This window comes from Apteryx rowi, unplaced genomic scaffold (assembly GCF_003343035.1).
Source record: "Apteryx rowi isolate R43461 unplaced genomic scaffold, aptRow1 scaffold_450, whole genome shotgun sequence".
Taxonomy (NCBI): Eukaryota; Metazoa; Chordata; class Aves; order Apterygiformes; family Apterygidae; genus Apteryx; species Apteryx rowi.
In genome coordinates this window covers 320,283-333,744 of record NW_020450706.1, presented here as the reverse complement: position 1 = coordinate 333,744, position 13,462 = coordinate 320,283, and the positions used below count along the sequence as shown (strand labels likewise).

Below are 13,462 nucleotides of genomic sequence, written 5' to 3'. Positions count from 1 at the left end.
AGATATTTTAAACAAGCAGCAGGCATAACTCAACCTGTTTTATGTTCTTGGGGCTCTGTATAGCTGTACTACACTGTGTTCAAAAAAGGGATTAGACGATGAGGATTTTCACAGAATCACTGAATAATTCAGATTGGAAAGGATCTCTAGAGGATATCTGGTCCAATCCCTGCTCAGGCCAGGGCCCACTAGATCAGGTTGCTCAGGGCCTTCTTCAGATGAATTCTGAACATCTCCACACATGGAGATTCCACAACCTCTCCAGGCCCCGGGGACCCATTTCACCTTCACAGTGAATTTTTTTTTCCTAATATCTAATTGGAATTTTCTAACTTACATTAACATGGTCCTCAGCTTCAGGAAGTCATTATGTTCTGGATTCTCCACTTCAACGACACCCCATGGGTAGAGTCGACCTCTAACTTTTTTACCTTTGGCTTCAATCAGTTGATTGGATCCCACCACACAAAATGGAATACTGGTCTGAAAGCAAAATTCAAAAGTTACTAGGAATGAACTAGAACAAAAAGAACTCCGTGAACAACTCTTGTTTTGCTCAGCACAGCTTATTGTGGTAATAAGTTTGTAATGCTAATTTGAAGCTGTCAAAACACTTTACAGAAAAAAAAATCATTGTTATCACCATCTTCTAGATAGGGAAGCCTACGCATAGAGCTACAGTGGTCTCAAGGTCTCACAGCACGTAACTTCTTTTAAAGCCATGTGAGCAGTCTGAAAAGATACAGTAATACTACCTTTGCCTCATCTATGTACGTAACCTGTGAAGCCGGTCTCACCTTGAGGAGTCTCGTCTGCTCTTTAAAATCTTCATCCTCATCTGATTCAGCATCAGGCAGGTGATAGATCTTGATGCCATGCTCTTCAATTTCATCCAGAATCTGAGATTTAAAAGTATAAGAAATGGAGATAATATATGTGTAATTGTGTGATTCTATGTGATTCTGTGATATGTGTAAAGTGAGAACTTCTAAGTTTTATAGTAAAATTAGTTAATCAGTTACACACAAACCATCCGTTGAGAAATTTGGACCTATCTTACTGATCCAAATTACTTGCAAAGTATCTGTTTTTAAACACCATGTTCCATCATGATATTCAACAACCACTTTGCACAGACTTCCAGGCAGACAATAGCGCGCGTTGCCGTATGTTAACATTATGTCCCTCAAGAGAATATCTATTCAGTAACACTGACTGTTGTGTAGAAACAAGATCTGCAATAGAGCGTTACATTGTTCAGTCTCTGATATTTTATTATACCCAAAATTACATCTATGACTAGCCATGAAGTTTAATTTTAAACAAAGCTATAAAACAATACAACACTTCTTCCTTCCCAATTRTTTCTGTTTCACACTAGCTGCAACTGTCAAAACTGAAGCACTACCTCCCTTGCTCAGGGAATACTACTACACTTCAATTTTACTTGAGAGGAAAACCGAGTTCCTCTTCTGAGCGTGAATAGAGATTTTTAAAAAGTCAAAAAACAGTTGCAGAAGTTTTAACTTTGTGGTACCAAGATTATTTGCCATGTGGACTGAAAATTTATTTCCATTGTAGAAGTCCCCAACTTCAAACAGTCTTGTTTTATTTCACTTTTTTTTTTTTAATATGCAAATGTATTTTGCTTTCTGTTTACCTCAGCTCATTCACATCTTGGTTCAAGTTGAGAACACACAGTTTACTCCTCATTCAAGATGCAAATTAAGAGAGAAAAACTGTTTAATTTAGGTGATGAGCATCCCCTTTCCTCCAATTTAAACTGTTCCTAATACTGCTCAGTAATTATTTCCAGTTTTTAATGCAATATAGCAGCAGAATAGCCAAGAAAGAATCATGCAYGAACTGACTTTAAATGGGAACAGTTTTGAACCCAGCATACAGCAGGCAATCAATAGAGAGACCCAAATAATAACAACAACAACAAAAAAAAAGTTTAACCATTTTAAAACTGCTTAAATGTGCCTATCTCAGTAGTGTTCCAACGAAAGGGCCTTCCCTGCAATCAATCAAAATTCAAAAAACACTGTCCTGTGTGGATTACACACAAAGAAACTAAGCTCTACTGCTTTTTTAATCCTTTGCAATTTTTTAAATGAGAAAGCATTGACACAGAAGTCATAATTGCTTTGAAAAGTCTAAAACTCCTGCTCTTGCTCCCAAATTATTATTGGGAGGTGGGGGGGGGGGAGAAGGATTTAAAAAACAGAGCTGCAAATACCACTAACACTTTTTTTCCTGTATTCTTGACTGCTAGTTTAGGAGTGGTATCTGCAGCAGAAATCCAGTTGCCAGAAATGCAAATTTTGCTCTTAAAAAAAATTTCCTATTTCTGCAGAATGCTAGCAGAACAACTATTTCAAAGTAAAGTATACCTAACTTACCCAACTTGCAATAAAAATAAAAAAACCTATAAGGATTTTCAAAATAACTGAAAAAATAATAGATAAACTTTTAAATGTAATAGCTAAGACTGGATCAGCTGAGCCCTCCGGCAAATTAATTCTAATGCATTTTTCTAAATTTCACCCCCCCACCCCCAAATACAACAGCAAGTCCTGCAAGACTGAAACTGTTAAGGGGGCTGGGCTATGGAAGAAAGGATTGGAATGTGTCAGCAGAGAGAGGAACATACAAAAAGATCAAAAAAAAAATCTCTGAAAATCCTATTTTTCAAACATCAGAATTCTGACTGGGCAAAAAATACATGCAGATGATACTGTTGATGCTTTGGGATGGATCAAACTGGTAAGGGAGCAATTACCATCAGCAAATGCATTTAAATATTTTAAAAGTTTTAAAATTCACTTACAGTATAATCTTAAATGTAACCAACCTGCCATTTTACAGGCAACACTTAAAGGACAATTTCTCAGTTAAAGACATAATAAAGGAACTTGCAAGATATCAAACTGTATATGTTTTCTTCATGATTTTGAATAACGTTACCCTGTGCACATAAGATTGTATTTTTCTTAGCTAGGATGAAGTGAAATTGAATTAAAAAGCCCCTCTCTTCAGTGACCATGCTGCTATAACCAAAGTCCAACACTTCTCTGCAAGCTAGAAAAACTTACCCTTTTCTTTAGCCTCTCTCGCTCTTTCAGAGAAAGTGTATCAGCTTTTGCAATCACTGGTACAATATTAACTTTGTTGTGTATGGCCTTCATAAATTCAACATCCAATGGTTTAAGTCTAAAATTAAAATATGAAAAAAAGTTGAACAGATTTTAAATCTAAATGACCGATTGATTTTCACATCAACACGAACAATAGCTCAAAAAGAAAACACTCCCTGGATTACAAAGTATTAATTACAGCTATTTATATCTATATTAGACGATATGCAGAGCCTCGCACACTCTCCTTACGCAGAGAGAAAAGATGCATTCATTAACTCCAGCAGCGCTAATACTTAACTAATAGCAATCTGATTCTGAAAATTTAAGTCAGTGGGCACAAAACCAAGCCCCTGAAGTAAAATCACTTCAAAAACAAAATGACAGAGAAATACCTACCCATGACCAAATGGCGAAATGAAATAGAAGCAGCAGTGAACACGGTTATCTATGATATGCCTTCTGTTCAAACCACTCTCATCATGCAGATATCGCTCAAACTGCTCGTCAATATAGGAGATTATGGTCTTAAAACTGTAAAAAAGCATATGGATTCAGGAACTCATGTTCATTCCCAAATGCTCAACAATTTTAGTGATCTTTCAAAGGTAATATTAAAACTTCACACACCCTGTTGATGAACCAACCTGTTGATGGAGAAGATTAATACTCTTACATCAGTAAATTAACGTAAAAGAGCAGATATCTTAGCATATTATTTAAATCCAAACAAACAACTGTCACTATAAATATACTGTGCACTATAAATATATATATATATATATATATATTTATTTTTTAACTTCTAAAGCAAATTTCTCTTGGCCTAGTACTTATCTTTTGACTAGAATTAATTGCACATGCTCAAGATAATCTAAGCTTCTTGTTCCAAATTGATTTAACACACCAAATTACTGCGGATGATGCAAGAGCAAACCCTGCCAACAGCTGCAACAGAGCTGCAGAAACGCCAGAATCTTGCATCATTATTGCTCTGAGTTGCATCTCTCTGAACCACTCTAGCTTAGACACAAAGGCTGTTCAGTTTGGGAGAACAGCTATACTCCTTCTACTGTATATTTGCCAAGGATAAATACCACACGCTACATAGACAGGAATACCAGTTTATTACTGGACAGACAAATTAGACAAGAAAAAAAGTATATACCCAGACGTTGGCATAAATAAATGAGACATTCCTTCTGATTCCCAATTAAGGGATGTGCATCAACATTAGAAATGAAGCACAGATCCCAAACAAAGCTTTCCTGACGGCGGAATGGCAGGGGGGAAGATACGGCGGGGTGCAGCAGGAGATCGCAATGAGAACGGTGAGGTGGACCAGCAATAATTTAGAGAGAAGGCAGGCTGAAGCGCAGCCGAGACTATCTCAAGATTATTTTTCAGTACTTATTATAACAGGAATTTGTCAAAACCTCAAACTCGAAGATAAGAATTCTCAAATGAATGTGGACAAGATCTAAAGGTGGATTTTTATGTGCACCAAAGACTAGATGAACTACTTTCTCAGAGTTTTGTTGAAGTTCTTGTGTCCTCAATGGTTCCACTGCTTTCTGACTATAAAAGAAATGTCAAAGACAGTTCACTTAATACCCTTCCAAACTTCAGAAGGTTAACTAAGGGGGGGAAAAAAAAATCTAAATATCAAATCACATTTATTCCAATTGTTTGGAAGTTACTGATGACTATTTTTAATATATCTGAATAAACCCACAACAATTCAGAACATTTTTAAATTTGAAGTGGTAAACACACCTAAATCAAGCTTCCTCAAAATAGTAAAACATGCCCATCTCTCTGAAATCACACCTCAGATTCATCACATAACCTAACACACACACACAAAAAAAGGGAGATAATGACTTAACAGTATAATCACTGCAGCATTCACTCTTCCTCTGAAAAGGAATATTAAAAGAACTACTGTCACCACCTGGGCTGTCTGCTTTGAGTTGCATATCATTATCAACATAGTCCCACTTCAGTTACTTATTTTTCTCCCCAAGACAGACACAAAATGGATGACGGTCTTCGTACATAGATCAATATATACTCTGTGTACATACCAATCTCGACAATTGATAGCATCACTATATCCTGGTGTATCCACAACTGTCAAACGTAGTTTCACCCCCCTCTCTTCTATTTCAACCGTTGAGGCTTCAATTTGCACAGTACGTTCAATCTTTTCTAAAAGACAACAAATTTGATCTTTCAGAATAGAGTTTAGAAGAATAGATCACTTTGAGATAAAATTAAAAACACTAACTGGCAGCTGCAATTGTGTAATGAGTATTATTCCACAGATAACCTTCTAAGGCCTGATAACATCACAGCGAGACACAGCATCTGTGTTCTTTTGAAAGATTTTGTTTGATAATTATTTGCAATTTCATACTTTTTAAAAAAATCTAATACAGAAACTGAGGTAAAAAGAACTAAGAAAAACTGTAGGTAATCAGTAATCTGGGGAACAATACTAAATTGTATGTAAGGGATTTTTTTCCATAATGTTGAAAGGGATAAGTAATTGTCAGCTAACACGATAAATTATTTTAATAAGTCTTTCAAAAGTAGCAAAGAGGAAAAAAAATAAGTAGCACCATCCTCTATTTTCTTCCAATATTTTCTTTTGTCAGATTATTGTATGTTTTGGTTAACAGAATAAACAGGGACAAGGGGCAGGGGAAGAAAAAGAGGTGAAGACGAACAGTCACAAAATAACCATCCAAAGTAAGGGAATCAAGCTGCAAGTCCAAACAAGCATAAACAATGCTTATATATATATATATATATATGACATTTTAAAAGCAAAAGAATGGATAGACTTTTAGGTACCAATATGATTCTTGACCACACCAAAGGACTGAATGACAACTACCTGATATTCATCACTGGTACTCAGAGAAACAACAGTATCTGACAGTTCAGGTATCAGAAAATGCAATATAAACTATTATAGCTAGAAATGACAACTGGCTGTTACTAAAATCCAAAGATAAAAACAATGAACTCCAAAAATTTTCAGTAAGAACTGAGAAACTAAAAGAAAAGTGTGTTTACCAGCTGCTCCTGGGATTATCCTTTCTGGGTAGAGATCTGTCAAGAACAGGCTGTTTATTAATGTAGATTTTCCCAATCCAGATTCACCTGTGATTCAATACGAAGACAAGCTCAGTATATTTACATAATTAATCTCAACTGTATCCAAACTGTATCATCTGACCATATATTTTTTTCATGTTAAATGTAAATAAATCTTTCCATTTTGGTCTAAAGCTTGTAATTTTGTATTAGAAGCAAAGATTGCATAAAAAGGTTAGATAACAACTTACACATCTCAGGTTTATAGCATCACAGCTTTCACTGAGGATTTGTAATTAAATCTGCTAGTCAAGGGGACTTGTGATCAATTTAAAGTTAGACTTAAAACTTCCTTCCCATGTCTCATGATTTGTTTAAGACATGCTTTCCTGCTGTCACTCTAGAAAATAAAGATCACACACAGTGAGAAGCTAGATCATGTCTAGGTTATATAATCAGTTTAAACAGTGCAAAAGGCACTGCTGAACTTTTGCACAGCCAGCCGTCATAAGGTGTGATTTTTGCCTGCTTCTTATGCTAATAGGGGATACAAGGACCTGAGGGAGGAGGAATATGACACCACCACTGAGTATACACACAGRGCAATTTTTTCACTGCTGAAATTGAGCGTTACCAAAGTGTACCACAAATATGTTTCTGTTCTAGGGCTACTGAGCCACCAGGAAAGCTCAAAAAGCAACTAATTAGCTAAAGATCAAGATATCAATCAGAATAAATGTCCACAGCGTAAAAAAGGCCAGCAAGTCCCTCTAAGCAACAAAGTTTGTTCTGCAACAGCAATCTGACAAAACTATCTGAACAAAAGAAAAAAAAGATACGGAATTATTTTTAAATAAAGATTTGACCAGTACCTGCTATTTTTAAGATCGCTTTTTAGCGGTACAGCCTTCGCCAATGGAAGAGACGTGCAGTCAGACTAACTCAACAGTCACATGGCACCACCATTTCAGCAAAATCAAAAAAAAGTTTGATTCTAACCAGGGACACATTCCATACTTTCAGTCTAGGTAAATATTACATCTAAAACAAATCAGTTTTCATTGTCTCCATCAAGGATTAATGAAAAGAGCAGTTATTCTAACAACTGGCCACAGTTTATTGAATCTCAAGCAAAATAACTATTTAGATGAAAGCATAGCTCAATAATGAGAATAAATATGAAATTATTGATAAATACAAGTGTCTGGGATTTCTCCGGAACAACACAGCCAAGCAGATAAAGTATCACAAACCCTAGTTCATATTTTCAAGAACCATGACAAACAATAGCAGAAAAAACAATGAGAAAAGGAAGAATCATTGGTCAGGACTCTGTCATTATAGATAGCTTTTAAAGAAATATTTCCCTGCATGGAAACTAAGAAATGTGTCGCCTTAATAAAGAAGTACAGTTCAATGCATACATTACAATATCACCCACAAGAGAAAAGACTTAAACCCCTATGCATATGTCAAACAAAGAATTCACATTCCAAACTGTTGAAATAACCAACGTTTTAAAGCATAGTTTATTTTATCTTAATCTACTGCCTCCCTCTCTTAGGGTATCTTAAAATGTCGCTCTAAATTTTCAGTACAGTTTTTGGAACTTTTTCCCAGGTTCTCTCACTGTAGTCTTCATTTATCCCTTAGAATACTGGCAGATAACTACCATAAAGTTAACTCCACCATGTCTCAGAGTTAAATTTGGTAGCCTTTCCCTCACTCTGATACCATGTTATTTTCCCTCAAGAAAGAAGAGACAACTGTTTGGTCTATATAATTTTACACAGCTTTTGGCCAGAGCTGTTTTATATGGCATTATTCACAATTAATCTCAAAGACCTCTGGAAATTAAGTTTAGCTACAACTGAATAAAACACATCTTTGTTTTTCAGAACTGTCCAGATTTTTAGGATCACAGAACTGTAAACTCCAAAGAGTTAAAGTAGATACTATAATTTGAAACATGTACTTAAAGTGTGGCTTTACCCTTAGATTTTATAAGGTATCCACTATGGTGTTATGCTAAGCAAATCCAACAAAGCTAAAATAAAATGATTTTGAGCAATGAAAAGACACATTTAGCAAGCAGTGTAACCGAATTTAACTTCCATGTCCCCATTCCCTCTTCCTTCCTCCCCCTCACCCCAGGTAACAGTAAACAACTACCATAAAATTCTGGTAAGACCAAAATAGGGGCCAGCTCTATCTAGCACTGAACTGTAAGAAACAGGATACGAGCAATGCTGCGGCTGTCGTTTGGCAAAATTAATGACGGGTTTGAGGACAGACTCTTTCCATAATTATTGTAATCCAAAAAAATTAAGAACTTAAACATTTACTGTCATGTATCTTCCCACCTCTCCTGCTCATTTCCAGTCATATCTCTTGGGCAAATGCAACACACAAAAGGAATTTACTTACGATGACAGTAAGAAAGAATCCTATTGTATTTAAACCATTCTATTAGGGTACTTTCGGTAAAAGCCTGTTTTAAAGGTGAGAATTACAGAGCTCATTCACCAAAATTCATAAGTTACGGCTCCCAAGCAGCATTACCAGGCAAGATATAGAAGATGCCCAAGTTACTTTTACTACTGATTTGGGAGTCTATTTGATTTGCAAAAATAACACAGAACTCTAAGAAAATCAAGTTTTTCTGCAAACATACTTGATTTCTCTTTCCATTCCTGATATCCACACAGATTCTCAATGAAATGCCTAATAGAATTCCGATTTAAATTATAATTGCTAACAGATAACCAATATTAATTTAAAAAGTAAAAGCTCATATCAAAACCAGCTAATCCAGTTCCCATTCTTCTTTCACAAGAATATTTAGAGAGGAGGAAAGCAGGGGTAGAGAGACCAGAATTCAGATTCTTTTGAACTATATGAATATAACAAAGAGTTTAAATAGAATGGTCTTCTTAACACTATTCTCTTAACCAAAATAAGTAAGCAAAAAAGGTTGTATTAAAACTCAGAAAAGTTTTAAGCTAAATTTTAAATGGAATACATGTACACTCTTAGGGAGAAAAGAAGGAAGCAATGATCACTGGAGTGCAAAACGCAATTTCTTCGCTTCACTCACAAAATTCTTAATGTATTCAAGCATGGTTTGTAATGTGGAGAACAACCAATACACGACTTAATACATTATGAAAGAAAGTTAAATGCTACAGTACAGACGAGCTTTTGGATACTATCTGAAGGCTTGCAACAGTATAAGTAATATTCACTTTAATTCCAAATTATCTGTAAGCAAATACTAATTTTGAGGAAGACTATAAATGTTTCCTTACCAACCACCATAAGAGTGAATTCAAACCCCTTTTTCACAGACTTCCGATGAACCTGATTGGGAAGGTTTGCAAATCCAACATAGCCAGGGGTTTCTGGATTGGTAAACTGAGCAGGCTGTTGCTAAAAATAAAATAAAATAAAATAAGACATAAGACATGCTTGTTTGCATTACTGCTTTCCTCAGTTATTTCAAATATTATAAACTATAATCAAAGAAAGGTTTGGGAAAATCAGAAAATTTGTGGATCTTTTAGCACCCTGAAGTCCATCCCCCTTTGGCTCTTTACTGTTCTCACTAGAACTTTTAAAGAAACAACAAATAAAGCTGTTTCCATTTATCAGGAAATGTTGGGATATGGGACTACTTCTCCAACATTTAACACTTTAAATCATACRGTTTGAAACTATATGACACACAGAGAGAAAACTACAGGGCTGTTCACATTATTAAGCGGTTTCACAACGAAGGATAGATCAACTGCATGCACCTTGAACTAAGAAAAAAAAAATTCCGTTTATTCAACTATCCAGCCAAGAACACTTCAAGCAAAAAAAACAAAAACAAAAAAAACACTCACACATTTATTTAGTTAAAGTATGAAGTGCAGTTGCTAATCATACACTTTATATATAGTGTTTTCATACACAATTAAAATTTAAAAAAGCTTGTGGATAGGGCTGATGTATACAAGTAAAAAGGGAACTATTTCTAATCTGTTTTTAGCACATCCAAATAAAAACACTAAATCTGCTCATGAACTGGTAGACATCTGCTGGAAGTCATGATTAGAGATCTCTTTAAAAAGGAAAAAAAAAAAATACAATACAGGGTTTCAGATATCCAATACTACAAATACTGCAGAGAAATCTTTAGACCTATTGGCTTGCCTATTTGAATACATTACTCAAGTACTTTCTGTCATTCCTTCCACAGCCAACAAGCTAGCATGGAAGTTTTACCTATTATACCAAATGCACGGAACCAAGAATTGCTTGAATACCATACATCATGTCAGTAATGGTATTAAGTAATCAAGTTACCACACTTTTTAAATGGGATTTTAATAAACAGATCAGTTGACTCTATTTAGTAAAGGAATAAGGATGCAAACAAGAAATTAAATCTAAGAACATTCTTTTCTTAAATTATTCCTACTCAAAACAGTAGCAGAATGGAAGTTTCAATGCAAAAACATAACAGGGAGTTTCTGTGCCATTCCCTTACCAAAATAGCAGATGTCAGGAGCATTATTAGTTCACCAAAGAAGTTTATACTACATGTAGGAAAGTACTTGCATGCATGTTTTACATTATTGAACCATTCAATACTGTGTTTTCTAAAAGTGAATTCTCTTATTTACACACCCAAACTTTAGAATACACATCACCATCAAACACAATGTAACAATTACATATTCCCTGCTTGAAGACAAATACTTAAAAACAATGTATCAGTTTTACAGTGTAACATTTGAATAGGGAAATATCATTCTTACCTTGGACATTTTTAACAGAAGGTCCGGAACAAATCTGAAACAAAATGTTTTTCAGTGTATTACAGATCATATGGGGGGGGGGGGAAAGCAATAAACATAAGTATAATCTCCACTGTTGTGCAGAAAATTAAAGGAGGGCCCTTGAATTTATTTTGGATGTCCAGATTTTGAAACAGTGCAAATAATTTCTCACAGAACACCAGTAGTTGAATCTGCAGTATTAATGAGGAGCAGGATTTTCAGCAACCATCAAGAATTTTATTCCTATCAACATCAATGGACAGCAAATTCAAGCAATATGAATGGGAAGTGCTAAAGACACTAATTAAATGACAAGCAATTTTGAAGCCTGAAAAAAAGAAAAGTTTTCACACCTTTTAGAAACTGATCAAACCAAATACATTGCTAAAAGACATCTTACTATTCACAGGAAACATTTTTTTCAAAGCTTAAAAAACACAACACATGCAGATTTTTTCTTCTTAAAGCTCCTCCCCCTCCACATTTCCTTTAACGCTGGAGTGTGCTACAAAGAGCTACAGACAGCTTCAAAATGAAACATCTTCTCCTCCCCTTTGATCTGGATGCTCGCAAATTCAGTCATCCGTTTAAACTTTTGTTGCCAAGATAAGTTTTTCAGACACAGCTGTATCACTTTGAGATACAAAGCAGAAAAAAGAAAAACCAAAAAACTCTTGTCTGACATCTCCGTGAAGAAAAGCCTCTCAAAGAACAGAGATCTGACAACACAAGAGAACTTCTATTGCCAAATTTACACGATTTCAAGAAATGGTATAGTTTGCTATAACAATATAAAAGCGTCAGCAAATGCTGTATCTTTGGCAGATGAATGTTCCAAGTCCCCTTTCCAGCCCCCCTCCCCCGCTTGACCTCTTTTACAAAAAGGGTATTTGTTCCCACTTACAAAGCCCGCATACTATAACTCTCTTTTACCTGTCTAGCTGACTCCCACTTTCATTCTACAGATTTAAAATTATCATCATCTGACCCTTTCCATCTTCCAAGCGCCCTTGGCTCTTGCAACTACCTCCCCTCCTGAAGAGGGAAATTTTAAAGATTACATTCACAAAGTCATCATATTAATCCCTTCAAATCTGTCCTCAGAACTAACTTCTTCCTTATTCACAAAAGGATTAGTAACTGCTAAAGGAGAACTAATCATGGTGAGTTAAAATGGGGTGTCTTAATAAACCTCAGGTGATAGCACTTCTTGCTACAGATACAGTAGTTTCCAGAAGCAAATGTCATAGCTGCCAAAAATTATCACCAATTTTGAACCAACTTTGCCTTCTCCCTGGCATAAAAAAGTTGGCCTCCTTTCCATCTGACACTTACCATCTGGCTTGGCCTTCAAGATGGCTTTTGCAAAGAGCATTTAGTTTGGGAGGAACAGACCTTTGCATTGAAGCAATTTGGTATAATTTCACATCAAGCTGAACATGCTGGCAAAAATCTGTCTTCCTTTTTACATTCATAGACAGAATAAAAACGAGGCAATGCATTTTTTAGCTGAAATTTCTTTCTAAAAGTAAAAGCCGGTATCTGCAACGTCTGTATTTCTGCCAACAAATCAGCCTATGAGCAATGAAGCACTCAGCTATTGGCGATGTTACTTGTGAGACTTTTATCTTCATGCACGATTGCTCTGATAACAACTCTTCCTTCCGAGAGTGTTTCCTGCTGAGTGATGTCATTGATCTCCGCTTAACTATTCTCCATGAGAGCTTTTCAACGCCAAACAAAGCTAGATCCTGCTAGAACACAGAAGAACATTCCTCTAATTCACACGGCCTTCCACCCAACCATTTCTAAGAGTGGAGGAAAGTTTCTCACAGCTACTGGGCAATGAAAGAGAGGCATTTAAGCAGCTGGACGGGTGACATTAGGGTTTGATATGTGTACCTAGCACAGAAATCTTTCACAAAAGATCTTTCACATCGAATTCCCCTAAGGCCAGTGGCTGAACTCTCCCACGCATGCAGCAATGCACAGTCTCCGAGCAGTCCAGATTTTCCTCTGGAGCAGGTCAGTCATGTTCCTTAGCCTCCGGTTCAAGCGACACAGCTGGTGTTTCACAGGAAAGCATCGTCTGGAGTATTGTGTGTAAACAACACTTGGAGCTACTGCCTTAACTCTCACTCGCTGTCTTGACACCCCCTCTCTAGAAACAGGAAACTGCATCTTTGAAAACCCTCGCGTGACGTTTGGGGTAGCTTATGCTTTTAGGTGACCTGTGCGGGCTTTGAGCTACGTGGAGAAAGGCAGGATGTGACTTGGCCTCTCCACAACGAAACCAAAGCAGCTCGCTGCTTCACGGCGAGCGGCTCCCACTACCTCTTTATGCCGCACCCCGGGAACGCCCGTCCTCCCCCCAGCCCCCCCCCAAGCCCC

General features: G+C 36.3%; 1 protein-coding gene across 3 annotated transcripts in view; it reads right to left on the bottom strand.

Moving 5' to 3' along the window:
• The window catches only part of SEPT2 (septin 2), a 22,496-nt gene extending 9,156 nt beyond the window's left edge, over positions 1-13,340 (bottom strand). Inside the window, exons 1-9 of one of the 3 annotated variants that reach the window (XM_026077378.1) lie at positions 12,407-13,340; positions 11,051-11,084; positions 9,554-9,674; positions 6,225-6,311; positions 5,228-5,351; positions 3,540-3,674; positions 3,099-3,216; positions 798-899; positions 338-483 (exon numbers count right to left, since the gene is read on the bottom strand). In XM_026077378.1, the coding sequence (XP_025933163.1) occupies positions 338-483; positions 798-899; positions 3,099-3,216; positions 3,540-3,674; positions 5,228-5,351; positions 6,225-6,311; positions 9,554-9,674; positions 11,051-11,059 (842 nt within the window). In that variant the 5' untranslated portion in view covers positions 11,060-11,084; positions 12,407-13,340. Of the gene's footprint in view, positions 1-337; positions 484-797; positions 900-3,098; positions 3,217-3,539; positions 3,675-5,227; positions 5,352-6,224; positions 6,312-6,496; positions 6,646-9,553; positions 9,675-11,050; positions 11,085-12,406 lie in introns of those variants that run through there. The other 2 variants (XM_026077379.1, XM_026077380.1) reach the window with 2 other exon arrangements.
• Positions 13,341-13,462: the final 122 nt, after the last annotated feature.